The sequence below is a fragment of the Phyllobates terribilis genome, unplaced genomic scaffold (genome assembly GCF_046119375.1).
Source record: "Phyllobates terribilis strain yellow unplaced genomic scaffold, ASM4611937v1 Scaffold_2__4_contigs__length_985480577, whole genome shotgun sequence".
Taxonomy (NCBI): Eukaryota; Metazoa; Chordata; class Amphibia; order Anura; family Dendrobatidae; genus Phyllobates; species Phyllobates terribilis.
The window spans coordinates 751,721,512-751,748,924 of NW_027362762.1; the positions used below are offsets into that span (position 1 = coordinate 751,721,512).

At 42.4% G+C, this 27,413-nt stretch overlaps 1 protein-coding gene across 1 annotated transcript in view; it reads left to right on the forward strand.

Annotated features, from left to right (window-relative positions):
- TSPAN7 (tetraspanin 7) overlaps positions 1–27,413 on the forward strand; it is a 150,354-nt gene that overhangs the window by 104,678 nt on the left and 18,263 nt on the right. Inside the window, exons 2-6 of the mRNA XM_073667295.1 lie at positions 2,078–2,266; positions 12,350–12,424; positions 14,492–14,587; positions 15,629–15,784; positions 16,417–16,500. Coding sequence (XP_073523396.1) covers positions 2,078–2,266; positions 12,350–12,424; positions 14,492–14,587; positions 15,629–15,784; positions 16,417–16,500 — 600 coding nt within the window. The remainder of the gene's footprint in view (positions 1–2,077; positions 2,267–12,349; positions 12,425–14,491; positions 14,588–15,628; positions 15,785–16,416; positions 16,501–27,413) is intronic.

A 27,413-nucleotide genomic window follows, 5' to 3' on the forward strand; every position in this document is an offset into this window, starting at 1 on the left:
GTGCAGAAGGACGCACGGGGGAACACAGGAATGTGCTACCCCCTCGCGCCCTCGTATAGGGGGAGGTGTGATGAACCTGTAGCCGCCATCTTGGTAATGATAAATCATATCCAGGGATGGCCACACTTCAGCAGCCCCCACCCTTGGGACCTTCTGTTAAAACGTCAACTAGATAGTTTCCCCCCATCCAGGCTCCTGTAAGATAAGAAGCCTACTTAACACTTGAATGCTAGGAGCTTCAAAGACTTCGAGAGGAAACACAGCCAGCAGGGGGGGGTGCTTCGTCTATCTGTACCTGACCATTTGTCCCATAGGACTAGTTTCTTTGTCTGTCACAAGCATGGAGGCATAAGATATAGAAACATGAATAGTACACGCATGTTGCGTGGGATGGGCCAATAAAAAAATATCACGGCGTCCCGGAGCCATTGCGCACACAAGCCTCCGCGGTAGACGTTTGTACGTGCTCTGGAAGCCAAGATATAGCGCGGAGCCATTCCTGAGGACCGTATGGTATCATAATTGATATCAAAAGGTCGGTTACGGCGGCCCGAATCCATGGGAACCCCTGGGGGTATCATGAGACCATCCCAGAAGAAGTTATTGGGTTCCATAGAATTTGGGCTTCTGATCGAAGTTAGACCTGAGGGTGGAGACTGAGCCAGCTGACCTCACCAGCAGTGGGCGGGACGGGGCAGGTAAGATAGCAGGACAGACAAGAGACAAGTCAGTCTTGACCCAAGAGTGGTGTGCTGAACATCTGAGCACCAGCTGAGGCCACCAAGGGGAGGAGCAGTTTGACCATGCGGTGGTAGGCCTCAGCCTGTAACAAAGAACCGTGCCTGCGATCGCAGAATCCTCTCCCTGCGTCACAAGAAAATCAAGAAACCGGTAACTGATATGCTGTGGTGATTCTGTGTGTTGTATTCCATTGTTGTATAGTTTAGCCTGACCTTATACCTGTGTATATTTAGTTGTATATCGTGTATCTAGTGTATTATTATAATCAATTACCTCAAGTAATTGTGGGCCTGCCTTTTATTCTGCATAACGAACGCACGTCCGTGTGAGCTCGGCTCAAGCCAAAAACGCTACCCAGGGTTGGTTCCTGACCCGATATAGGCCCATTCACGGACTGGGCGTATATCTAAAATAGGGACTGGTGGCAGCATACCAACTGGGGATTGGGGAAGGCTGGTAGTGACGGTCGGAGGTTCAGATATATATATTCCTGGCGCGGCCAAGGAAGATATATATACCGCCCTCACTACAGAGGGCCCCGATACCCAGTAGGTTACAGGACAGTCTCTCTGGCGACCGCTTATTCTAGGTGCGGTACCTTGACTGACCTGAGAGGTAAGGGGGCGCCAGAGAGCTGCACCCACCGGCCGGCTTTCATCACACCTACGTTAAGACTACTTCTCTGGGCCCTGATAAGTATTTCTGAAGAAGGGGTTGATATGATCCAGAAACCAAACTCGTTTATATTTTATCCTTCGAAATAAAGAATACTGCTGAAAAGAATACCACATCTGGTGTTTACTGGCTGGGAATAGGGCGGCATTTCAAAACCCTTCAAGTTCTTACAGAATGCGATTCACCCCCCTTTACGGACCGGATAGAATCTGGGAAAAGTATTGCCAGTGGCAGTTTCCATTACTACTCAAAGGCCTCTGTAGGTGTTATGTCCTGAACACAACAGAAAAAGGAGAGAGACGAGACAGGGGCACAAGGAGATCAGTAACCAGTGTACCCAGATGCTGGCTCTATGAAGCGCTTTCCCATTTTCTCTTATAGTTTGTGATCTCCTCCTTTACTTGACCTTTTAAATGTTGGTGAAACTTTAGAACCAGTTTCTTGTACGCTAGCTGTGGATCATGGGATGAATGTTACAAAATAATTACGGTTCTGTAAATGGTTGTAACCTCTTGTAATGGTAATACCTAATGTCTTGTAATGGTTGTAATAATTAATTACCGTATATGATTGTCTCAGCACAAACTGATTCTGCCTCTAAAGCAGGAGATGCACTTTTACATTTATTTAATTGTTATGCTTCTGTGTTTTTACATTTCAGATTACTGGTGTCATTCTACTAGCTGTTGGAGTGTGGGGAAAACTTACATTAGGAACATATATCTCACTCATCGCTGAAAACTCCACCAATGCTCCCTATGTCCTCATTGGAACTGGAACTACCATCATTGTCTTCGGACTCTTTGGATGCTTTGCCACTTGCCGTGGTAGCCCATGGATGCTCAAACTGGTGAGAAGCTTTTGGAATTTTTTTTTTAATTCCATTTTGCATTATATAATTGAGGCGATTTACAGTGTTTTGATGTTTCTAGTTTTGTGTTATGCCTGCTGGAACTTGGCTTTCACTTTTTATTACTACATTAAGAGAACCTATCACATGTACAAAAAACTGAGTTTGTTACCCCACCCAAATCCCCATTCTGCCTTGAATCTACCGCGGCTTTTTGTTTAGTGCTTGTGTAGCGGAGATATGCTCTATTGTCTATTTTGGCACCTAGCCTACTTGTGGTCTAAGATTGCATTTCAGAAGAGTTTTCTTTGGAGGGGTTTAGTCCTTCTCCGCTGACACTGGTTGAACAGCGCAATCTAGGGAAATCACCTTGTTCTTGGAAGACCACGCTGCAAGACGACTATGTGAGTGTGCTACACTGGAAAGTCACATTGAGAACCGGGTGATCTCGCGAGATTGACCAGTTTCAGATGCTGTTGAGCGGTGATTGAGCAGTATCAGAGCGGGGAGGATCACGTGCACCCAGAGAAAACTCTTCTGAAACGCCCTTCTGGACCACAAGCATACTTGGTGCCTGAGTAGAAAAAGGGCAAATCTCCATAACGGAGGAACAAAAGCATTGGCAGATTCACTGCAGCTGCAGATTTTTTTATACCAGACAGATCCTCTTTAACTTGAGACACTGATAAATGACCTTGCTATTAGTTGGTTTTTTATTTTCTTAATTTTTGTGAAATGATGAGCCATCTTCTCTATAGACTGCTAAGGTAAGCAAGGACATTTTCAGTACATAAAACACCACCACGAACAAATACTTACAATGCAGACCCCTTTAAGTGTTAAGGTTTACTGTGCTGTCCAGGACTTGTATATTGACAGCCTATCTTTAGAATAGGTTATCAATGTCAGATCGGTGATGGTCCGTCAACCGAAACCTCCAACTATCAGCTGTTTGCCGCTCCCGCAGCGGCGGTCTGTAAGCAGTGTATAAGGCTGAAACAGCATGGCTTTGTACACTGTGTAGTGGTCGTTTTCAGATAGTGCAGCTCATCACCTTATTGAAAAGAATAGAAGTTGAGCTGCTGTACCTGAGAACGGCCACTACACGGTGTACGGAGCAATATTGTTCTGCCTCCATACACTGTCTGCATTCAGCCACTGCGGGATGATTGAGAGTATCTGACCTGACCCCAATCTGATATTGATGACGTATCCCAAGGTTAGGTCATCAGTATAATAATTCCTGGACAACCCTTTTTAATTTGTTAATTTTAATTTTTCAGTTAAATGAACAAAAATAAGCCAGTCAATTATTAAAGCCACTGTCCCATAAACAGCATATATCATTTATTAACAAATGCTGCTGAGATCTCACACTGCTTAGTACAAGCTACAGCGGTCATTCAGGCTGTGTGGGTAGTGGCTATTTTTTTCTATTGCTGGACTCCTAATATGTTCATCTTAATATCATCTGGATCTTTCAGCCATTCGGACATGTATTTTAAAAGTTAATACCCGATTCTCATCAGGCTGAAGTGATCCAATTACCTTTGTCATGACATATAGGCCATAGTGTGTGTATGTATGTGTAATAAATATATATGTCTGTGTGTGTGTAAATATAATATGTATATGTGTGTGTATGCACTGTATGCAGAATTATTAGGCAAATGAGTATTTTGATCACATGATACTTTTTATACATGTTGTCCTACTCCAAGCTGCATAGGCTTGAGAGCCAACTACCAATTAAGTAAATCTGGTGATGTGCATCTCTGTAATGAGGAGGGGTGTTGACTAATGACATCAACACCCTATATAAGGTGTGCTTAATTATTAGGCAACTTCTGACCCATTTTGCCAAAGGAAAGGAAGAGAGATTTGACGGGATCTGAAAAGTCCAAAATTGTGAGATGTCTTGCAGAGGGATGCAGCAGTCTTGAAATTTCCAAACTTTTGAAGCGTGATCACCGACCAGTCAAGCGTTTCATAGCAAGAAGCGTGTTGGCCAAAAAAGGCGCAAAATAACTGTCCATGAACTGAGGAAAATCAAGCGTGAAGCTGCCAAGATGCCATTCGCCACCAGTTTTGCCATATTTCAGAGCTGCAACATTACTGGAGTATCAAAAAGCACAAGGTGTGCGATACTCAGGGACATGGCCAAGGTAAGGAAGGCTGAAAAACGACCACCTTTGAACAAGAAACATAAGATAAAACGTCAAGAATGGGCCAAGAAATATCTTAAGACTGATTTTTCAAAGGTTTTATGGACTGATGAAATGAGAGTGACTCTTGATGGGCCAGAGGCTGGATCGGTAAAGGACAGAGAGCTCTACTCCGACTCAGATGCCAGCAAGTTGGAAGTGGGGTACTGGTATGGGCTGGTATCATCAAAGATGAACTTGTGGGACCTTTTCGGGTTGAGGATGGAGTGAAGCTCAACTCCCAGACCTACTGTCAGCTTCTGGAAGACAACTTCTTCAAGCAGTAGTACAGGAAGAAGTCAGTATCGTTCAAGAAAAACATGATTTTCATGCAGGACAATGCTCCATCACATGCATCCAACTACTCCACAGCGTGGCTGGCCAGTAAAGGTCTAAAAGAAGAAAAAATAATGACATGGCCCCCTTGTTCACCTGATCTGAACCCCATAGAGAACCTGTGGTCCATCATAAAATGTGAGATCTACAGGGAGGGAAAACAGTACACCTCTCGGAACAGTGTCTGGGAGGCTGTGGTGGCTGCTGCACGCAATGTTGATCGAAAACAGATCAAGCAACTGACCGAATCTATGGATGGAAGGCTGTTGAGTGTCATCATAAAGAAAGGTGGCTATATTGATCACTAATTTTTTTGGTTTTTGTTTTTGCATGTCAGAAATGTTTATTTCTAAATTTTGTGCACTGATATTGGTTTACCTGGTGAAAATAAACAAGTGAGATGGGATTAGATTTGGTTTTTATTAAATTGCCTAATAATTCTGCACAGTAATAGTTACCTGCACAAACAGATGTCCTCCTAAGATAGCCAAATACATACACATATTTTACCGTGTGTGTATATTACATGACTATGGATTAGTACACTGCTCGAAAAAATAAAGGGAACACTTAAACAGCTGAATGTAACTGCAAGTAAATCAAACTTCTGTGAAATCAAACTGTCCACTTAGGAAGCAACACTGATTGACAATCAATTTCACATGCTGTTGTGCAAATGGAATTTATTGGCAATTATCAAGACACCCTCAATAAAGGAGTGTTTCTGCAGGTGGGGACCACAGACCACATCTCAGTACCAATGCTTTCTGGCTGATGTTTTGGTCACTTTTGAATGTTGGTTGTGCTTTCACACTCATGGTAGCATGAGATGGACTCTACAACCCACAGAAGTTGCTCAGGTAGTGCAGCTCATCCAGGATGGCACATCAATGCGAGCTGTGGCAAGAAGGTTTGCTGTGTCTGTCAGTGTAGTGTCCAGAGTCTGGAGGCGTCACCAGGAGATAGGCCAGTATACCAGGAGACATGGAGGGGGCCATAGGAGGGCAACAACCCAGCAGCAGGACCGCTACCTCCGCCTTTGTGCAAGGAGAAACAGGAGGAGCACTGCCAGAGCCCTGCAAAATGACCTCAAGCAGGCCACAAATGTGCATGTGTCTGCACAAACTGTTAGAAACCGGCTCCATGAGGGTGGTATGAGGGCCTGACATCCACAGATGGGGGTTGTGCTCACAGCCCAACACCGTGCAGGACGCTTGGCATTTGCCACAGAACACCAGGATTGGCAAAGTCGCCACTGGCGCCCTGTGCTCTTCACAGATGAAAGCAGGTTCACACTGAGCACATGTGACAGACGTGACAGAGTCTGGAGACGCCGTGGAGAGCGATCTGCCTTCAACATCCTTCAGCATGACCAGTTTGGCAGTGGGTCAGTAATGGTGTGAGGTGGCATTTCTTGGGAGGGCTGCACAGCCCTCCATTTGCTCGCTAGAGGTAGCCTGACTGCCATTAGGTACCAAGATGAGATCCTCAGACCCCTTGTGAGACCATATACTGGTGCGGTTGGCCCTGGGTTCCTCCTAATGCAGGACAATGCCAGACCTCATGTGGCTGGAGTGTGTCAGCAGTTCCTGCAAGATGAAGGCATTGAAGCTATGGACTGGCCCGCCCGTTCCCCAGATTTGAATCCGATTGAGTACATCTGGGACATCATGTCTCGCTCCATCCACCAACGTGACGTTGCACCACAGACTGTCCAGGAGTTGGCGGATGCTTTAGTCCAGGTCTGGGAGGAAATCCCACAGGAGACCATCCGCAACCTCATCAGGAGCATGCCCAGGCGTTGTAGGGAGGTCATACAGGCACGTGGAGGCCACACACAATACTGAGCCTCATTTTGACTTGTTGTAAGGACATTACATCAAAGTTGGATCAGCCTGTAGTGTGTTTCCACTTTAATTTTGGGGGTGACTCCAAATCCAGGCCTCCATTGGTTAATAAATTTTATTTCCATTGATGAATTTTGTGCGATTTTGTTGCAAGCACATTCAACTTTGTACAGAACAAAGTATTCAATGAGAATATTTCATTCATTCAGATCTAGGATGTGTTATTTGAGTGTTCCCTTTATTTTTTTGAGCAGTGTATATACTGTATAGTGCATCAGCCAATTAATCATAGATAGAACAGACCTCTAGTAGGCGCACTACATACATAGTCCCGTGTACGTATTGTCTTGTGGTGTCTGATGCTGAACTTTGTGCATCTTTCAAGTCCATGTGAACAGCTTCTTGGTTTTCCGGTCAGGACATCCGTTGAATTTAGGCATGATTTCCTGTATGGAGATGGAGCTGCCAGTTTATCTTGATTTCTCCCTTGCGTTTTATCTCATTGTATTCTGTTAGTGCAAGAGGATTTCTTCTTCTACTTCCGGATATTGCTTATCCTTGTCTCGCTTAGAAAAGATTTTCTCCTTGCTAAGGGAATTCTAAAGCCATCATATTCTGAGGGGGGTTTATTATGTCGTGGAGCTCCCAGGAGAAATATCTTTTTATAGTATGGAAGAACATTAGGAGCGCTGCGTTTTTTTTTTCAAGCAGTGATAGACCAATTAATTTGTGGAGTTTTTGTCAGTACAATGTGTGGGAGCTGCAGCGGAGAGCCAGCTGTGATATTTTCTTGCATCACTGAGTATGAAGTAGACTTACGAGTTCTGCAATAATAAGAACAAGTTGTTTTCGGAGCCGCCCTTAGACATAAGTTAACCGTTTTCAGATGAAAGCTATCCCTACAGACTCTCCATAAACATGCATGCTTAGAACGGCTGAACATGCATGTTTATTTCAATAACGATATCAATTACAGTCATGGCCAAAAGTGTTGGCACCCTTGAAATTGTTCCAGAAAATGAAGTATTTTTCTCAGAAAACTATTGCAGTTACACAAGTTTTGTTATACACCTGTTTATTTCCTTTGTGTATATTGGAGCAACACAAAAAAAAACTGAAAAAGAGGCAAATTGGACATCATTTTCCACAAAACGCCCAAAAATGGGCCAGAGAAAATTGTTGGCACCCTCACCATAATATTTGGTTGCACACCCTTTGGAATAAATAACTGCAAACAATCACTTCCTATTACATTCAAGAAGCTTCTCACACTTCTCAACTGGAATTTTGAAGCACTCTTCATTTGCAAACTGCTCCAGGTCTCTCATATTTGAAGGGTGCCTTCTCGCAACAGTAATTTTAAGATGTCTATTCAGGTGTTCAATGGGATTTGGATCTAGACTCATTGCTGTCCACTTCAGAATTCTCCAGCGCTTTGTTTCCATCCATTTCTGGATGCTTCTTGAAGTATGTTTGGGGTCATTGTCCTGCTGGAAGACCCATGACCTAGGACGCAAACCCAGATTTCTGACACCGGGCACTATATTGCGACCCAAAATCATTTGGTAATCTTCAGATTTCATGATGCCTTGCACACTGTCAAAGCACCCAGTACCAGAGGCAGTAAAATAACCCCAAAACATCTTTGAACCTCCACCATATTTGACTGTAGGGTACTGTATTCTTTTTTTTGTAGTCCTCATTCCATTGTCCGTAAATAGTAGAATGATGTGCTTCACCGAAAAGCTCTATCTTGGTCTCATCTGTCCACAAGACACTTTTCCAGGAGGATTTTGGCTAGCCTACATTTTGGCAAACTGCAGTCTAGCTTTTTTATGTCTCTGTGATAGCAGTGGGGTCCTCCTGGGTCTCCAGACATAGCATTTAATTTCATTCAAATGTCGACGGATGGTTCACGCTGACACTGATGCACCTTGAGCCTGCAAGACGGCTTGAATTTCTTTGGAACTTGATTGCGGCTGTTTATCCACCATCCGGACTATCCTGCTTTGCAACCTTTCATCAAATTTTCTCTGCCGTTCACATCAAGGGAAATTAGCTACAGTGCCATGTGATGTAAATTTCTTAATTTATGTTGCATTCCTTTGTGGACAAAGTAACATCAAAATCTCTGGAGATGGACTTGTAACCTTGAGATTGTTGATATTTTTCAACACTTTTGGTTCTCAAACCTTCAGACAGTTTTCTTCTCCATGCTTAGTGTGGCACACACAGACGTACAATGCAAAAGATTGAGTCAAGTTCTCCCCTATTTATCTGGTTTCAGGTGTGATTTTCATATTGCCCAAACCTGTTACTTTCCACAGATGAGTGTGAATGAGCATCACCTACTTGAAACAAAGTTTTTTACCCACATTTTTAGAAAAGGGGCAACAATTTTGTGTGGCCCTTTTTTGGGGTTTACTGTGAAATTTTATGTCTAATTTTGCCTTTTTTTCCCTGTGTGTATTGGAACAACACAACAACAAAAAAACAAAGGAAATAAATGTGTATAACAAAATATGTGTAATTACAATAATTTTCTAGCAGAAATACTTCATTTTCTGGAACAATTTCAAGGGCGCGAACGCTTTCAGACATGACTCTATATGACAAATAATTCAGAACATTGAGAATTCCATTGAGACTGTGTTCAATCTGCTGCTTTTTATCTGCATGTTTTCTGCAGGTGTCCAGACTAAAATACAGTCATGGCCAAAAGTTTTGAGAATGACACCAAAATTATATTTTCACATGATCTGCTGGCCTCTGGTTTTTATTAGTGTTTGTCTGATGTTTATATCACATACAGAAATATAATTGAAATCATATTATGAGTACCAATAGGTTATATTGACAGTTAGAATGAGTTAATGCAGCAAGTCAATATTTGCAGTGTTGCCCCTTCTTCTTCAAGACCTCTGGAATTCTCCCTGGCATGCTCTCAATCAACTTTTGGACCAAATCCTGACTGATAGCAGTCCATTCTTGCATAATCAATGCTTGTATTTTGCCAGAATTTGTTGGTTTTTGTTTGTCCACCCGTCTCTTGATGATTGACCACAAGTTCTCAATGGGATTAAGATCTGGGGAGTTTCCAGGCCATGGACCCAAAATCTCTATGTTTTGTTCCATGAGCCATTTAGTTATCACCTTTGCTTTATGGCAAGGTGCTCCATCATGCTGGAAAAGGCATTGTTGGGCGCCAAACTGCTCTTGGACGGTTGGGAGAAGTTGCTCTTGGAGGACATTCTGGTACCATTCTTTATTCATGGCTGTGTTTTTAGGCAAGACTGTGAGTGAGCCGATTCCCTTGGCTGAGAAGCAACCCCACACATGAATGGTTTCAGGATACTTTACAGTTGGCATGAGACAAGACTGGTGGTAGCGCTCACCTCTTCTTCTCCGAATAAGCTGTTTTCCAGATGTCCCAAACAATCGAAAAGGGGATTCATCAGAGAAAATGACTTTGCCCCAGTCCTCAGCAGTCCACTCCCTGTACCTTTTGCAGAATATCAGTCGGTCCCTGTTGTTTTTTCTGGAGAGAAATGGCTTCTTTGCTGCCCTCCTTGAAACCAGCCCTTGCTCAAAGAGTCTCCGCCTCACAGTGCGTGCAGAAGCACTCACACCAGCCTGCTGCCATTCCTGAGCAAGCTCGGCACTGCTGGTAGTCCGATCCCACAGCTGAAACAGTTTTAAGATACGGTCCTGGCGCTTGCTGGTCTTTCTTGGGCGCCCTGGAGCCTTTTTGACAACAATGGAAGCTCTCTCCTTGAAGTTCTTGATGATGCGATAGATTGTTGACTGAGGTGCAATCTTTGTAGCTGCGATACTCTTCCCTGTTAGGCCATTTTTGTGCAGTGCAATGATGGCTGCACGTGTTTCTTTAGAGATAACCATGGTTAACTGAAGAGAAACAATGATACCAAGAACCAGCCTCCTTTTAAAGTGTCCAGTGATGTCATTCTTACTTAATCATGACTGATTGATTGCCAGCCCTGTCCTCATCAACACCCACACCTGTGTTAATGGATCAATCACTAAAACGATGTTAGCTGCTCCTTTTAAGGCAGGACTGCAATGATGTTGAATTGTGTTTTGGGGGTTAAAGTTCATTTTCTGGGCAAATATTGACTTTGCAAGTACAGTAATTGCTGTTAAGCTGATCACTCTTTGACATTCAGGAGTATATGCAAATTGCCATTACAAAAAATGAAGCAGTAAACTTTGGAAAAATTACTATTTGTCTCATTCTCAATACTTTTGGCCATGACTGTACACAAAAACAATCTTCTCTGATTATTGATGTTTTTTTCTATTCATTTTCCTCTTTGTTTGATGTGTTTCTGATGCAGATTTGAAGCAGTATTTTTGTGTTTCTATTAGTACAGAATATCTTGATTCTGTGTCTAAATCACATCTGCTTTTTTATTTTTTTTGTTTTTTTCAGCCTCCAACATAGAAACCTATAAAAAAGCAACACATCAAAAATGTAAAAGCAAAGAGGGCATGGGTTTTCATGAAGGCACATCCGCTTTGCTTTGGACCGTTTTAATGCAGCAGATTTTCTGCGCAAAAAAACTGCAGCGGAAAAAAAAACACAGCATTTAAACTACGTGAGAACATGAGGTATGACACAATTTTACAGCCTTAGGTCTCTTTCACACGTCCAGATATTTCCGGTACTGGAAAAACCAGTGCCAGCTATGATCAGCGCCAACAGGGGACAATGTTGAGCGTTGTATTCTGCTTCCGCTGTGTCCAAAACCTGTAAAAATAAGAATCCTTATACTCACCTGTTTTAAGTGTCCCCCGCTGTAATCCATCTGACCGCTCACGCTGAGGAGCAGAGGAGAGTGACTGACTCGTTGCAGATAGCGAGCCCCTGTCCTTCGCTGAGCTCACCGAGCGGTGTCCTGTCACTCGATGAGCTCAGCGCAGTTCAGGGGCCTGCTCGCTGTAGCCAGTCATTCTCCTTGACATGAGCAGTCAGGTGTATTACTGCGGGGGACACGTAAAACAGGTGAGTATAAGGATTTTTTTATTTTTATTCTTATTTTTAGAGACTTTGGACACAGCAGTAGCAGACACTACTACTCTCATCATTGTCCCCTGCTGGCGCTTATGGCAGCGCTGGCGGGGGACACTGATGAGGGCAGCATTCAGCACCCAGCGCTTGGGAACAGCGCTAAATACCGCTGATTCCCAGGCACCGGTATGTGTCACACGGATGTCATCCGTTTTTCATCAGTGTGCATGTGGGCAGGATGTTTTGCGGCCCGTGCAGCGGGTAAAAAACGGACATGTCAGTGTGATTTGCCCACTGACACATGGTCCATGAAAACACCCTGACATGTTCACAGACCCATTAATTTGAATGGGTCTGTGTGTCAGTGTCTCCAGTATGTGTGGAAACGGGCACCACACGTACTCGAAACAGGGACGTTGGAAAGAGCCCTTAGACTGTTGATGATCTGCCAACATTGTTACTATGACACAGATCTTAAATTTATGAGCATTTTTAGGCCTTTTTTCTGACACAAAGACTTTTATTTTTCGCGAATTCTAGGAGAATCCATGAGAAAATAACACATTAGACACACTTAGAGGATTTATTATGCACACATCTGTAAAATTCTAATGGATGTTTCATCTGTAATGTTGATAATCATTTTATCTTTGTTTTACTCTTGCAGTATGCAATGTTTTTATCCTTGGTATTCCTGGCTGAACTGATTGCCGGTATCTCAGGTTTTGTGTTTCGACATGAGGTAAGGGAAAATTAGTTTAATCTTTTAATCAGAAAGTCTGTTTTATGCCCTCCCTACACAGCTTTTAAAGCTGTAGTGGTGGAGCAGGATTGCAGGAAGCAGGGTCTCTCCCTCAGGTCCCTCATTTCCTTCACAGAGAAAAGGCCCACTGCTTCAGGAAGATGGCCATTGAGATCACAGTCTGTTCATGTGTTTGCTCGGGCGACCATTTCCCTGTAGACCATGGCTTCAGAAAGATGGGTGCCGGAAAAGCAATGCACTCCGCTCTGCCTGACCGCCGTCACCTGCCCCGCAACATCTCACCGCTTTTGTCGCACACCTGGTTCCTGAGGGAGGGGCCCTGCTTTCTACGATCCCGCTCAGCCACCAGCACACACACCCCCTCCCGCTGCTGGGGCACCCCCTTCTCCCACCCGGGGCCTGCAGCATTGCTCCACTTCTGCTTCCGCCAGCTTCCTGAAGGACCATGCCAGCTGCTGGAACCCCCAACTATTGATTGCAGGATTTGTACCCCCCATTCTCTCTGTATGGAGCAGCAGGGCATGCCAAAGACTATGGCACTGAGATATGTAGCCAAGCTCAGTGCTGCACTCTGCTTTCTTCATATGTGTAGTACAAAAACAAATCTCACTGGGTCAGCAGTAGGGTGGCGATGGTTATAAATGAATTTCTTCACTGCTACGCTGATGTAATTCCATGTTCGTTGTCCGTGTAACCCCTCTCATTGTCGGTAAGTGCAGAAGCAGGCGATTATCTCACTGTGGAAATTAATTCTGGATCATTTTTGTTTGAGAAGATGGGAAAATTGTAATCTAGTAAAAATGTGCTGACTATTGGAAATGCTTGAAAATATATGACCATATGGCAGCGTAAGCTATTTAGTTTAGTTTAGCATTTTTAGCTATGTTTTTATATAATGGCAATATATATTTTGCAGCACTGTACAGAAAATATATTTGCAACGATTGTGAAGGGATTAGTCTTAAAATGTTTGTTAGTAACAGTAGGAAATATGCTTCTCATCATTTCCCCAGAACTAGATATTATCTGGAAATTACTTGTGATTGAGATGGCTTGTAATTAGTGGCACAAATTGGTGCAGTTTTAGGGGGTCTTGGATAACTGTTGGCTGCACATGTCGTCAGCTGTTCCTCTTGCGGCTGAGCGTGCACGTGTACTAATTAGGGTGATGGGCGTAAGCCGCTCTGCCTGACGGCTCCTCTCTTATCGCTGTGGGACCAAAAATCTAAAATCCATAAATCTTTCTCCCTGACATCTGCTATTCGGGAGAGTGTGAACATCACCAGTCACATTATAAGGTTGACCAGTCACATTGAATTGGGGCCGTCTTGGCCGACATTGATCTAACATGTATGGTCACCATTAAGCTTTGTTCACATGTCCAGTAGTTATAATGGATCCAGCAGCAATCTGTTGCCAAAAATTTGTGCCGACACAACTATTTTGTCCTCCTGAAAAAAAAACTGATTCTGGATCCTTTTTTTTTTTTTTTTTTTTTAACATTGAAGTCTATGGAAAACGGATCCCTTAAATAGCCATCAGTTTTTCTCCCATTTGAAAAGGATCTGTTTTTTGATTACTGGATCATTTTCAAATAAATGATGACTTGAACGGTCACATGTCCAGTACTATATATCAAATGTCTATTTTTCCACCTCCAGTAAGCAAACTACTTAGCCTTACTCTTGGATCTAACAGTACTGCTCTATTCTAGATGTAGTGAGATGGCCAAGAGTGAAGAAATCATTCGCCGAATCATCTCGTTATGGCTATGTTCCTGTGTGCTGAACAGAAAACACTATAGTAGAACCCAAATGACCCCATTAGGAGTCAGTGAGGTTTATCAGTTGCCACCATTATCCAGCAATGAATCATGGTTCTGCCAGAAGCCACAATGCAGATTGAGCAGAGCCCATAGTGAAGTGATTGTAGCTTTTCCTTTCTGGCCATCTAGTGGAAGAGTATTTTATGGGAGAACACTGGTTAATGTTTGTATCAAGGTTATCTAAATTGATGTTTACTCTTCTACCTTTGTCTTTTATAAAGATCAAGGACACTTTCCTTAGAACTTACACCGAAGCAATCCAGAACTACAATGGCAATGATGAAAGAAGTCGTGCAGTTGATGATGTTCAAAAAAGCGTAAGTTGTATGTATAAGTGTTGGTTCCATAGAGATTGTATACACAAGTATCAATGACAAAGAAGTATATTAAATGTATTCCATATTTGCATAGTGTGGATTAGTTATTAAGGTTATAAAAAAAAAAAGTATTTGTGACCTGTGCGTCTGGTGTTTGGTGGGTGAGCTGCCATATCTTTCTAATTCAGCATGTGCGGTCTACTCTGCAGGGAATTGCTTTTCTGGCCCTCTTTTGTCATCTGCTTATCGTTGTGTTATCTGTTTTTTGTACACTGTATTAACATTAGTAGCTTGCTTTGTCACCAGTCATTTTTTCATGGGGACTTACTTCCCTGCTGGTTCACCCACCAACACGTGTGTTTTTGGCTACTGTGTTGGAGAGATATGTAATATATCTAATTTTATTCATCAATATTACCATTTTGTTCTCACACTTGATGTATTCTTTTTTTTTTTGTTTGTTTCGTGTCCGTACTCTGGGGACCCCTTACTCTGCCCTGGGTTAGGTGGGTTTTTTTAATTATTAAGGTTCTGAACTTTTTGATACATTCAAGTACGGAAAACCCAATTACCACTTTCTTTTTTTTTTTTACTACAAAATGTTTACTACCATACAAATATATATTTTTGGGTCAGTTGAACATTGCATCTCCTACTGTATTAAATGTATGCACTTTATTAATGATGCTTTAAAAATATTTTTTTTTATGACCCATTTGCCTTTCTGCAGACATGTTTTACAAGCAGACTTAAAAAGGTTTTCCCACAAACAAAAGTTGATTTTATTCACCAGATCTTGGAATGAAAATAAGTTCCAAAATAGGAAGTGATCAAAAAAATGTTCCTGTGCTGAGATAATCTTATAAATGTGCCCCTGCTGTGTACTGTGTAATGGCCGTGTCTGGGTTCCTTCCTTTCTAATAGTCTCTTTTAGATCCTTTGTAAAAGACAGCAGTAAGCTGCATTTGCGGTGGTAGTGAGCAGTGTTAATCACCACAATCACTTAGTGTCTATGGGCTTCATATGTGTCTTTCTTTGCAGTTGAGTTGCTGTGGAATTCAGAGCTACACCAACTGGACTATCAGTATTTATTTTCATGAACATGGTATCCCACCTAGCTGCTGCTCCAATATGAGCGACTGCAATCCTTCAGATATGCGCAACATGACGATTGCTCCGACAAAAGTCTACCAGAGGGTGAGTACTCAACTTATCATATGTGGATTCCTACACGATATAGGTTGGGAAAAGAAAGATCAGAGAACATGGCGCAGTGCCTCCATGTACGTTTTTTAATCTCCATACACTCTTGCCTTTTAATATATTAGTACTTCAAGAGATCTTAAACAGATGCGGCACCTTGATGTACTAATATGTCAAGGTGATTGCCCAGTCAAAGACGTTTCAGTCACCGCTCTGTGTATAGAGAGCGGTGGGTGTAACTGCGCCCCCAGCACTGACTGAAAGCCAGCCCTAATGCTGAGTTGCTGTCAGTCAGTGCGGGGACATAGTTACAGCTGCCGCTCTCTATAGACAGAGTGGAGACTAAACCTGTGCTGGCTCCCCCCGTGACTGAAACCAGAACTCTACCATGAGGAATAAAGTTAATTTCCTACCGGCAGCGGGGGTCTAAATGCCGGCACAGGGCAGATTCAAAACGCTATTAACCTGCAGATTAACCCTCTATCTCTAGGTTAATAGCATTTTTTCCCGTGGCTGGTTCCCTTTAACTTTTAAAGCCCTCTTTGCTTCTCTCATTTTAGGATTTTTTTTGTACATAATATATAAAGATTTCTGGTTATTTCTAAATAAATCTCTTGTGCTTATAGGGCTGCTATGAACTGGTCACTGACTTCATGGAGACTAATATGGGAATCATAGCTGGAGTGGCTTTTGGAATTGCATTTTCACAGGTAGGAATGATTGATTTCACAGCAAGCTAGCATGAGCAATTTCAATTTTGCCTCTGTACCCCTCCCCCCAACTCTCTTTAAAAGCTTCACATACTCCTTAAGTGACATTCTGATAACCACATGTAATGATCTCCTTAATGGTATCAGGGTTGCCAATTTGAAATTTTTTTTCTAAGCAACCTTGTAAAAATTAGTTTGTCACATTTTTTTCATTATGCAACACCAAAATAAATGATATGTAAAGGTAAAAATATGGATATGAACACAGTGTCAGCATAGTGCAGTAAGCTTGGTGAGGCTGAGGTGTATTCAACTCCAATCGCTGCACGTGACCGAGGTGTTCTGAGCCCAGACCCTAAAAGAGCACACCAGGGATTTAAGAAACGTCCGCACTGATATGGACATGTTTCCAAGGATGGCTTGGTGCCTCTGCCAGTATGCTGTATCACCGCGATGACTCCGAGTAAAAGTTCCTCAGATAAGTAGGCACATTTTTATTTAAACTATGCCACAACTAATCGTACAGCTTAGCTAGAAATAATATCATTTGGTTGCCTGCAGGAGCATGGAGGTAAAATTAATATGCAATTTGCCAATGTGAGGTTCCTTTAAAAGGATTTTTTTTTAGATTTTCTTTATCATTATCTAGATCAAGGATGTCAAACTCAAGCACACAGAGGGCCAAAATGAAAAACTTGGACAAAGTCGCCTGCCAACCAGTATACAGTATAACGGGCCCCACATAGTCCTCCATACAGAATAATGGGCCCCACATAGTCCTCCATACAGAATAATGGGCCCCACATAGTCCTCCATACAGAATAATGGCCCCACATAGTCCTCAATACAGAATAATGGCCCCACATAGTCCTCCATACAGAATAATGGCCCCACATAGTCCTCCATACAGAATAATGGCCCCACATAGTCCTCAATACAGAATAATGGCTCCACATAGTCCTCCATACAACATAATGGCCCCACATAGTCCTCCATACAGAATAATGGCCCCACATAGTCTTCCATACAGAATAATGGGCCCTCATAGTTCTCCATACAGAATAATGGGCCCCACATATTCCTCCATACAGAATAATGGGCCCCACATAGTGCTTCGTGCAGAATAATGGCCCCACATAGTGCTCCGTACAGAATAATGGCCGGCCCCGCGTAGTGCTCCGTACAGAATAATGGCCGGCCCCGAGTAGTGCTCCGTACAGAATAATGGCCGGCCCCGCGTAGTGCTCCGTACAGAATAATGGCCGGCCCCGCGTAGTGCTCCGTACAGAATAATGGCCGGCCCCGCGTAGTGCTCCGTACAGAATAATGGCCGGCCCCGCGTAGTGCTCCGTACAGAATAATGGCCGGCCCCGCGTAGTGCTCCGTACAGAATAATGGCCGGCCGCACGTAGTGCTCCGTACAGAATAATGGCCGGCCCCGCGTAGTGCTCCGTACAGAATAATGGCCGGCCGCACGTAGTGCTCCGTACAGAATAATGGACCGCCTCGCGTAGTGCTCCGTACAGAATAATGGCCGGCCGCACGTAGTGCTCCGTACAGAATAATGGACCGCCTCGCGTAGTGCTCCGTACAGAATAATGGCCGGCCGCACGTAGTGCTCCGTACAGAATAATGGCCGGCCGCACGTAGTGCTCCGTACAGAATAATGGCCGGCCGCACGTAGTGCTCCGTACAGAATAATGGCCGGCCCCGCGTAGTGCTCCGTACAGTATAATGGCCCCACATAGAGGTGGTGGTTCTGGTGTTGTGTGCCAAATAAAACCACCCTGCAGGCCAGATTTGGCCCATGGGCCAGAGTTTGACATGTATGATCTATATGAAAAAAAAACTCCTGAATTTAGCATTTTTTTGTGGTGATTCTGTTCTGTAAAGATCATTTCTCTGCAGTAATCTCATTATCGTCACAAGCAAGATTCCAATGACAGGTAGCGCACACTTAGGTGTATCTATCTATATGTAGAATGTATAGGTATTATTTATAGAGGATCCACCATTCACAGTAGGTGATGGTCACAGCTCACTTCCTCCCCTCCATGCACAGTGACCTCTGCACAGATCACAGATCGTGCCTAGAAATCTCTTCTTCAGAGGTCAATGTACATCCCCAGACAATAGGTTGTCTTGTCCATGTGGCTGCTGTAAAGCTTTCCAACTTTGTTCCTATCATCTAGCAACATGAGGGTATAGGGCTGCTGGCAACTCGCATGAGACATTAGGCCCCTAATTTGGGACCCTCACAGCAGTATTGCCTGCACAGCCCTGTCGTTATCTGTAATCATTCACTTAAACAGATAAAAATTGTGTCTAGTAACAAGTATATTTTTCTCTAATAGAAATGTTGTAGCTTTTAATGAAGGTGCAATGAGATGTATTAGCAGGCAGGTTGGTCTTTAATTTGATTCCACTTGTTAGCATTAATTGGAGTGCTTGTTAATTAAATATAAAAGCCTTAGTATTTAATTGCATTTAGCCAATAAATTCATTTTATGTACAGCGAGATCCGTAGACATCTGTACAGGATGTACCTAAAGAGGACACGTCGGGTCTGGTTTAGTAAACACTTTTGGAGCATATATATTATTTATTATTATTAATTTATTAACTCTGTATTGTTCCGCTGTTACCTTGAAATATATGAATAAAATTGGCATCTAGGTGCTACCATTCTCCATGTTAAAGGGTTGTGTCTCTAGCACTAATTGGACAGCGTCAGTATGCCAGGACACCCCAGCTAGTAACACCCAGCTTATTCATTGTACATAGCCTCACATTCTAGTACATAATAATATTGGTTCACTGTCAGTCTTAAATGTAGATCTGCATTGACTTATGTGATATTTATGTAAGCAGAAGCAATGTCCTTACTATGTATAAAGATTGAGAGCAGGCAAAACTTACTCCTATTTTTTTCTATACTTTTCATTTGGGAAATTATCACTGTGATCAAAAGCTTTTTTTTTTTTCTTGGCTTGTATTAGAATTCTATTAAAGGGTATTTTTACATTATATGCTCTATGGGTTCATGGCCTGACCCTCTATTCTAAAAGCAAATCTATCCGCCGTGACTACATCCAGTAGAAAACTAATTGGAGGGGTCCAGCATATGTGGCTTACCAAGTTACGGAAACCTCTTGGCAAGCCCCACCTGGCTCCCCCTTACTTTCTTATTTGGTACACGATGTCCATTCATTATGATTTTAATATCCTCAAAATACTGTTATGATAGTATAGCAACTCACTCTGAAAAAATGGGTAACGCAATAAAACTGCAACTGACCCTGCTGGTTCCTGTACAGACTAGAGATCCTGAACCCGCAGTCCCTTGTGGTTTCTGAATGAGCTGAGGTAGTCCTAATCACAGACTAGACTATGGCAACTCTGACCTATGCTGTCTGAAAGTCCATTGTGCGCTTCCCTTTCCTCCTAAAGAACCATAGGGCAGAGCAGAGTGCAAATTACCTACAGAAGGGAAAGTGTGCTGAAATAAAAAGAGTTCCCAGAGTGCGTAAAACAAACTATGAAATACAAAATAAAGGATTATGTATGAACTGTTAGAGCATATGCTGCCTACTTCCTAAAAAAGAAACAGAAGATAGGTGCATGGATGAAGAACATAAACGGCAGAGAGATAAACCCTAGCTGGTCTTTCACTGACTGGCTTAAACTAGAGCAGTATGGCTGGACATCCAAATGAGACTATCACTACCAGGAAATACCAGCAGGGGGAAAGTATATAAAGCCACAGACAAATGAGTAAATGAAAACACTTGTTACCCTAAATAGACTGAAACAAGGATAACAGAAACTAGACATCCAGAAAAAAAGTGTATCTGCTGTGGCTTGGTGGACAGAGAAGCAGTCCACAAAGCACAGGCTCAAGGGTTTGAACCCAGAGCCATGACAAATACATTCGATCTAATTATAAAGGAATTTAACAAACGCTTAATAAACACTTTCTACAAATTCTGTGACCCTCCACTATTTTTCATAGCCAGCAGAGGTAAACTGTCTAATATTATCAGGATGGAAAGCTCCACGGATATTGGTCCTTCCTATTCCTCAGAATACTAGCCCATTGCTGTCCCAGAATCTCTTCCTTGTACTCCTGGAGTGGCAGTGGTGGGCAGCGGACCGGAGTAACAGTGAGCAGTGTGCTAGTGTCAGCCTATGGACGAAAAGCTACACTTCATGCTGACACACAGCCCCAGAATTTGTAATAAATATTACTTAGACTGAATTAAAATTCTTAAGTTTGTTTACAAAAAAAAAAAAAAGAGTTGACAACCATCTTAATCCTTTATTATAGAAATTAATTCCATGATGGTCTACTAAGTCCAGGGATCCTACGTAATGCCGGGCAAACCTGTAAAAACGCCTAATAAAAAAAATCCCACTGATACCATAGCAAACTAAGTTCATACTAAAATTAACAAAAAACTTTGGTAACCCTAACCATATATGCATTATACATGTATTACAACATTTTTATGGCAATGTCTAAGATCTAGAACTATAATTCTAACAAATCCTAAAAAGCTTAAAGAAACACTTTGGGAAATATTTTCCTGTTGCTCACTTTATGGAGTCTTTAGTGTCTACTAGAAGTCATTCTCTATTGAGACACTCATGTGAATGCGCAGAGAAACTGACAGCCAGTCCACGCAGAAGACACTGCATTATTCAGGTAGTCAAAGTACTGGTCAGTTTGAAAAATGAAAGAAATGAAATGGAGCTCATAAAGGAGTAAGTTTTTAAATGCCCAACTATTTAGTCAATGCCCTTTACAAATGGAGCAAAAGAAAGAAAAATCAATCTGAGAGTGCTTCTTTAATTAGACGTCATCACAAGCCCTGTCCATTTTTGTTGATTTAATTTACAAGATATGTGTAAAACTGCATGATCTTGGTTTTAATATTGACATAACTAGAAACTTTTCTAAAACTTAGGATAGTTCATTTATTACATCTATCTTTACTTTTTTTTTTCCTTCCACTTAATATCCCTTTGCAATTTTGGCCTAAGAGCCCATTACTGTTGAATTAGTGCAAGTATTTGCATGCACACATGAATGCTGTATTAACATACAACCACAGATGGGAAGAGGTTGGGGGAATTTTGTTGGACACCGCATTTTACTCTGGATCTGGACGAGAGTTTAAAGGGAAATTTTCAGGTCCCATAATGCTATTAAACTGTCCCATTACATTTTGGAGCCTGTTTCTGATATCACAATAAATTATTAATTTTATACAAATATGTGCATATGCAGATAACAACATTTTATAAACTGCTCAGTGTGTACAAATAAAGATAGACTAGTCCTGCAAGGTGTTTGGCATACATAGCTACAGTCACGCCCCAATGAGTATGATTGACAGTCCCTGCACTGCCACGTTTTACAAGTCGCCTCCTATCCTTACTAATGCCCAGGCAGTTTACACTGCTCCCAGCATCTCTTCTTCTGGAGGGAGCACAAGCTGCCTGGGCAATATTAAGGATCAAAGCTGGGGGGATGTACAAAACTTCATTTTGGATGAATATATGTTTTATGGTAAAGGTCGATTTTTAGGATTGCTATTTCCAATTGGTGGCACTATCATTTAAGTCCGCTTCCTCCCTGAAGAAGCAATTTGCATATTTAATTTTCCAGAGGAGCATGCATGGCATATAAGTCTCCTCACTCTGACATGCCAGGCTGAGCTTGCCATGCTGCACAAGGAGAAACGCTACACCTGTATATAACAATAAGCACATTATTGTGATGTCAGAAATAGGCTCTAATTGGGCCAGGTTTGTGGCAGATATTAGGTTTATTTTTTTTTTAAATAAATAAAAATATTCAGCTCCTAAATTCACCTGCCATGTCACTAGCCCATACCGTTGGGATAGCATGAAACATTTCCTTTGGAATCATTTTTTTTGTATTTCTCTTGAGACATGATAAAAAACAAAAAAAAAACTAGACAACAAAGGGTTAATAATATACCTGGCTACACCAACCACAGTGCAGGTGTGCCAGTTTGCTTTATGCTGGGCCTCTCTACAGGAGCCAAAATAATCCAATAAAAAATATTGACGTGAAAAAGAAAATGTGCTTCATCTGTGCAGGCAGCATTGATCCCCGGGCAGGCAGAGGACAGAATGAATGACCTGCGGTGTCCACATTATCTGTAACCAGAGTGGAAACGACCTTTGTTCCTCTCTGTAATTGTAAAACAGACTTTAGATAGACCGCTGTGGCAGTTACTTATGAGTGAAATTCTACATTCGCTTCCATGGTCAATCAGGCCTTCCCGGCCAGTACATTTCACAGGGCTGGATCTCAACTAGCAATTAACCCTCAGGTTGCGAGTCAACTCTGTGGCCGATTTCTGTCTTAATCTAGTCTTTAAATGCAGTTACAAGGGGTTGAGGTTGAATCCTTGTAATAGTGATCAGATAAGATCATTATATGCAATTACCATGAATAATAACAGCTGATAAAGCTGTATTTATGGATGCTCTGCTGATATAGAAATTATCAATATTACAACAAAAATCCATATTACAAGACTGCAGATACCAGAGGAGATCCATGTTCCAGATTAAAGCTAGGGCTACATGGTCACATCTGTCACGCGACTTTCAGATCACGGTGTCACATTGCTACATCGCATGTAATGATTTCCTATGGTGACGTGATCGCAAATCACATGTGACACACTTGCCATAAAGTCGATATTGGTGGCATGTCGCAAGTTGTGCTAATGTTTTTGATCAAGTGACTTGAATGAGAATTGCTGTCGTGCACCACGTAGGTCATCTAGCCCCAGACTTCACCACGCTACGATGAAGGCAATGAAATCTAGTAGAAACACTTATGAATTCTTACAGAACGGCATGGTTCCGTTTGTGGCTGTAATGTAGATACTATCTTGTGGTGGATTTTGGTTTCTGGATTTCAAATCCTGGTATATCAGAATAAGGGCAGAACGCTAATCTTGTGTGCAAGTACATTGGGCCCATAGGAAAACATACAGTGGGGATGGAAAGTTATTCAGACTCCTTTAAATTTTTCACTCTTTGTTTCATTGCAGCCATTTGGTAAATTCTAAAAAGTTCATTTTTTTTCTCATTAAAGTTCACTCTGCACCCCATCTTGACTGAAAAAACCCAGAAAAGTAGAAATTTTTACAAATTTATTAAAAAAAAGAAAACGAAAATATATCACATGGTCATAAGAATTCAGATCCTTTGCTCAGTATTGAGTAGAAGCACCCTTTTGAGCTAGTACAGCCATGAGTCGTCTTGGAAATGATGCAACAAGTTTTTCATACCTGGATTTGGGGATCCCCTGTCATTCTTCCTTGCAGATCATCTCCGGTTCCGTCAGGTTGGATGGTGAACGTTGGTGGACAGCCATTTTCAGGTCTCTCCAGAGATGCACAATTGGGTTTAGGTCAGGGCTCTGGCTGGGCCAGTCAAGAATGGTCACAGAGTTGTTCTGAAGCCACTCCTTTGTTATTTTAGCTGTGTGCTTAGGGTCATTGTCTTGTTGGAAGATGAACCTTGGGCCAAGTCTGAGGTCCAGAGCAATTTGGAAGAGGTTTTCATCCAGGATATCTCTGTACTTGGCCGCATTCATGTTTCCTTCAATTGCAACCAGTTGTCCTGTCCCTGCAACTGAAAAAACACCCCCATAGCATGATGCTGCCACCATCATGTTTCACTGTTGGGATTGTATTGGGCAGGTGAGCAGTGCCTATTTTTTTCCACACATACCGCTTAGAATTATCACCAAAAAGTTCTATCTTCGTCTGATCAGACCAGAGAATCTTATTTCTCATAGTCTGGGAGTCCATGTGTGTTTGAGCAAACTCTACGCGGGCATATGTCTTGCACTGAGGAGAGGCTTCCATCGGGCCAGTCTGCCATGAAGGCCCGACTGGTGGAGGGCTGCAGTTTTAGTTGACTTTGTGGAACTTTCTCCCATCTCGCTACTGCATCTCTGGAGCTCATCCACCGTGATCTTGGGGTTCTTCTTTACCTCTCTCACCAAGGCTCTTCTCCCACGATTGCTCAGTTTGGCTGGACGGCCAGGTCTAGGAAGACTTCTGGTGGTCCTAAACTTCGTCCATTTAAGGATTATGGAGGCCACTGTGCTCTTAGGAACCTTGAGTAATGCAGAAATTATTTTGTAACCTTGGCCAGATCTTTGCCTTGCCACATTTCTGTCTCTGAGCTCTAAAGCCCTCGTCTCACATAGCAAGATCGCTGCTGTGTCACGGTTTTGGTGACGCAACAGCGACCTCACCAGCGATGTCGCTATGTGTGACACTTTGCAGCGATCAGGCCCCTGCTGTGAGGTCGCTGATCGCTGCAGAATGTCCTGGACATTTATTTGGTCGTTGCCCTCCCGCTGGTCAACACACATCGCTGTGTGTGACCAGCGGGAGCAGCGATCAGGCTGGTAACCATGATAAACAGCGGGTTACTAGGTGTGCGTGTGCCCCTAGTAACCCGCTGTTTATCATGGTTACCAGCCTGCTCCTGCTTCAGCAGGCTGGTAACCAGGAGCAGGACATCGTGGAAAGATTCTTTCCACGATGTCGCTGCTCCCCTGATCGTTGGTGAGCCTGCCTGTTTGACAGCTCACCAGCGACCACATAGCGACGCAGCAACGATCCCCGACAGGTCGTATCGTTGTCGGGATCGTTGCGCTAAGTGTGACGGGGCCTTTAGGCCAGTTCCTTTTGAGCTCCTGATTCTCATTTGGTCTGACATGCACTGTGAGCTGTGAGGTCTTATATAGACAGGTGTGTACCTTTCAAAATCAAGTCCTATCAGTTTAATTAAACACAGCTGGACTCCAATGAAGGAGTAGAACCATCTCGGGGAGGATCACAAGGAAATGGACAACATGTGACTTAAATGAGTGTCTGAGCAAAGGGTCTGAATACTTATGACCATATGATACTTCAGTTTTTCTTTTTCAATAAATTTGCAAACCTTTCTACATTTCTGTTTTTTTTCAGTCAATATGGGGTGCAGAGTGTACTTTAATGAGAAAAAAAAAAAACTTTTTAGAATTTACCAAATGGCTGCAATGAAACAGAGTGAAAAATTTAAAGGGGTCTGAATACTTTCCGTACCCACTGCAAATGGACATATCCTATATTGTTATGATCTCTTTGAATTAGACATTTGATCTACTGCACTAAATCCCATAAAATCATACTAGATCAAATGTCTCGTATGAAAGCAAAACAGTTCATGAACTGAATGTATACAGATGAGACGTGGTGGGGCCTGATGGGACAATTCCGTCATGTTCTGTTGTCTGAACCATCATGATGGTGAACCACAATTACTTGTCACTTCTTCATCTGCATTTGATGGCAGTATTTTAAGAGAATGCACTGCTAATAATTTGGTTCCAACACCATATAAGTAGTAGATGTGAGCAATTAAGCACCCGGTATCAAGATATGGAAGCCTTAGCTGTAAATCACAATGTCAACGCCAGTGAGGTCTATATCTACATTTGCCTAAATTTACCATTCACTTACTAAATCCGATCATTGAAATTGGGTAGCTGTGAGCTGAATAATCGACTCCCTATTACCAGGCACAATATAGACCTCTGGAAACAGCAACTCCATCCTTTTATCTCCTTGATTTATTATACTGTCTGTTAATGTGTTCCCTGGATGTTGAATTAGGGACGGACTTTGCGCAAAGTTATTCAATTTTGGTCATAGACATTTGGACAGTAGTGTGTCCAATTGACTTATCGAAGGAGTCCTTTCATCATAGAAAGTGATTACATGTAGCTAGGATAGACAGTCACTTTCTGGGCATCCAACTGAGGACCCCTATAGATCTACTGAATAAAGGGACACAGCCCTAGATAAAATACTGCAACACCTATACAGTTTTACCTGCACAGTGACACCACTGATGCGATGTTACAATGACCAGTGTTTTTTACAGCATTGTTGTGCAGGAAAAACTGTCAGAAGACCTCGAAACTAAATCTGCACTGCAGCTCGTATATTCTCTGGATTATTGAGGCTACCCAGTAGTAGTTCAGTAGTTGGAACCAGGTATACGGCTGCCTGACAACTCTGCCTACATTTTATCTTTATGAAGGCAAAAGAATTGCAAAGCATGAACTCCAGCTTGATGAATCTTTTTCCTCCTCAATTTACCTTAGTCACATTAGACATTATATTTTTAGTATATCCCAATAAAATCACAAGACTACATACATGCAAGCCTGGATTAGTGAGTGTGAAGCAAGTATGCAGAGAAACGATGCTTCTGTTTCAGTAGTTGTTAAAATCTGCGCCGTTTTATTTACAATCATCAGTTGGCTGACCTCCAAAGTCATTCGTGCTAATGTTATTCAACCAGTGGCGTAGCGTGGATTTACAGTGCCTAAGCTAGGCAAGTATTTTGAGTCCAGTAACCAGTGGACATAAAATTAAGCAAATTAATTTTTACTTTTTTTTTTATTATATTTGTCTTTTTTTATGTAACCATTTCATTACCTTATCCCTAATCCTAACACTAGCCTCTTATTCTAATCTTAAATGTAGCCCTAATTCTAACCCCAACCATAAATAAGGTTAGAAAAAGTATATAAAAACTTAGTTTGTTGATTTGTAATTTGCTGCGCAGTGGCAGCGATTGGGATGAAAAAGCTCACTTCAGTATTTTGAGAGTTTTATTGAAGTCGCGGCCTATGCCTGTACGGCACCCAAAAAACATGGCAGTGGGGTAGTAGACAATTCTAGCATAGCCAAAGAAGGGTCCTGTGACTTTCATCAGCATGCATTTGATTGCCAGCATTGAGGGTGTCTCTGGCATTTGCAAGGTCCCCATCATGACCTTATGTGCGGCCTAGTCAT